This window comes from Halyomorpha halys, unplaced genomic scaffold (assembly GCF_000696795.3).
Source record: "Halyomorpha halys isolate HHAL.00 unplaced genomic scaffold, Hhal_1.1 Scaffold419.1, whole genome shotgun sequence".
Taxonomy (NCBI): Eukaryota; Metazoa; Arthropoda; class Insecta; order Hemiptera; family Pentatomidae; genus Halyomorpha; species Halyomorpha halys.
Genome location: NW_027114485.1, coordinates 291,772 through 294,491, shown reverse-complemented (window position 1 = coordinate 294,491; position 2,720 = coordinate 291,772). Strand labels below are relative to the sequence as shown.

General features: G+C 30.3%; 1 protein-coding gene across 1 annotated transcript in view; it reads right to left on the bottom strand.

The window, feature by feature from the left end:
* Positions 1 to 2,108, bottom strand: part of LOC106682507 (cationic amino acid transporter 2) — a 42,462-nt gene extending 40,354 nt beyond the window's left edge. Inside the window, exon 1 of the mRNA XM_014423403.2 lies at positions 1,978 to 2,108. Coding sequence (XP_014278889.1) covers positions 1,978 to 2,007 — 30 coding nt within the window. The 5' untranslated portion in view covers positions 2,008 to 2,108. The remainder of the gene's footprint in view (positions 1 to 1,977) is intronic.
* Between the last annotated feature and the right edge of the window lie 612 nt (positions 2,109 to 2,720).

Below are 2,720 nucleotides of genomic sequence, written 5' to 3'. Positions count from 1 at the left end.
TATATATATATATATATCACAGGTCTATATCAGCTGATCGAGAACAGCTGACCAATTGTATATACATGGACGGACAGGCTCCGCAAATAGATCAGTCTTTGAGAGTACTTCAAGAGTTTCATTTCACACTCCTCTTTCCCCTATTATTTTTTATTTTACTTCAGTAAAAGATTTATACATATATAAAGTTACGGCCTGAGTGAGATGTCAGCTGATCGAACTTGTATATAGAGTATTCTTCCGATATCCTTTTCAATTTTTATTGGTTTTTCTACGCCAACACGTATCTTATGTATACCCCTGATATTCCTAATACACCATTCCCTTCTGATGATCTAAAATAAAGTATAAAAGTCTTATTTTCAGGGGAAATAGGACTAAAGAATTATCTAAATGATTCCACGTGTGAAACACTATTACACGTATCTATGTCATCCAAGTATGTTAACGGAAAATTTGGAAGGACAAAGAGGTTTATTTTTATCTCTGTTTACAAAAGCGAAAGATATTTCTCCAGCTAACCGTGAGCTCTCCCAACCCGTCCAAAATCTCTCCCTTTTTCGAAGAAGCAATCCTTCAATAACAACTGACTATGAAAACTTTCTGCCCAATTATTATTCCAAGTAGTATAACGGAAAATAATATTTCGTATTCGGAATAATATATGAATTCGATGAATAATATTTGATATTGATAATTTGATGTCAGAAAAACATCTGGATATTTTTTTAATCTATGATAATTCTTTTAAAAAAATGATTACAAAAAAAAACGGTAACTCTACTGAAAATACCCCTACATTACAAACATTATACCGCTAACATAACACTCCTACATCACAAACATTATACCCTTAAAAAAAAAAAGCTTACGAACAATTTCTTAAAAGTTACTAAGCTGAGAAATCATAAGACGAGTTAAAATGAAATATGGTTAAAATTAAATAATAACCCGTATCATTATAAAAATTTTGGCATCAAATAATGGAATGGTTTAAAATAACTCTCCAAATGGTTCATATAACATTGGTTTCAAACAGAACTTTACAATGTGCAGACTTGTTTCCGTTTTATCTTTACTTATGAAGCAAGGTGCATTTATAATATTTTTAAAACGTGATAAGATTAGTATACAATTTACCATTGACAAGTAAAACAGCTAACTTTTATATTTTTTAACAAATATAATTGAATTGTTGGAAGCTGGTCTGGATAGCGGTCCGAAAAAATTAGATTAAATGTCAATAATTTTAATTTTATCGAGTTGGAATCATGAAATACCTGTTCCTAGAGAATATAATCATAAATTTCAATGTTTCTCAATGAGAATATAGGTTTTATCAAATATTTTTTCGGCCTTAAAATACAAATATAGTTGCTCAGACTCCATGGAGCACCTATGCTGACTTATGCGGCACCTTCCACGCCCATGAGGCTCCAACAGTTTCAGACGTATAGTGGTATATATTTCATTTCAGAGAACAAAGTAAAGCACATACATACGAGATTTGAACTACCGACAGTGACAGAATTTATATCAAAAATAAAAATAAAATTGTTTGATAGCCTCTAGTACTGTACGAACCCATTATTCAGTAACATCGGCAGGCACATACAAACTGACTCAACTGATGACTACTATACAAAACTGACAGTACAAAATCTGATGATCGTATAGCGGACTCAACCCATATTCCAATTTTCAGGTGAATCCCTGTCCTCATTCCCCTCTTAAAGTGCATCTGATATAGAATATAAGAGATAATTATAGTTACCGACCCTCTTCAGGTCCATGGGACTTAGAAGAGAACAAAAAAAACTTTTGGGATGGAATCTTAGTATATAGAATATCAAATTGAATCAATGTCTGAGATGATGAGTGGCGTTTTACAGACTATTTCGATTATCTAATAATAAAAAAACTTGAATGTAATCACTTCAACAAAATGTATTTACTATATAGAATTGAAAAACTTACCCAGTTCCACGGCACTACAACTTCCTCCATAGTATCTTCTTATATTTAAACAAAAAAGTATATTAATAATAATAACCTAAAAAATAAGTAAATTCTTTTTGATAGCAATTAATGGAATAAACATATGTAGCTTGATCTATCAAAAACAAATAAATGGTCCATATTCCGTGGGATTGGTATCTTTTATTATAGTACAAGAGCCGGGGAAAAAAAAGGCAGTTATCTCACCCCAATTTTTGATTACTTTAATGAAAACTAGGTATAATTACTAGCCAAAATTAATGAGTCTGCCGAGTATAGGAATGGGGAATGGCGGTTGTTTCCAAAACTTTGAATAACATTAATTTTTTATTCGGAGCTCTATATCTTAAAAACTAACATCACTAGAAAATCTAAGAGAACATTATTTAAATTAAATTAATTAAATTTGCTACAAAATAGTTAATTGTGTTTATCTGTGTAGGAGTAGTAGTTTTTATGATATTTGACAAAATAAACTCACAAAATGTTAATTTCTAGTTGTTCATATAAAATTTTGTATTTTTGAAAAATATATCTCTAGATCCATAAGACGCACATATATCTGCCAACACTCAAAATAAAGGAAATTTAACTTTCTATAAAGTAGTTTACGACACTTATCTTCGTAGGGGTAGTAGTTTTTATTATATTCACATATGAACATAAATTTGGCAAATTAAATTTGTCCGAACAACTATAAATCAATTTATTTTAGCAAATTT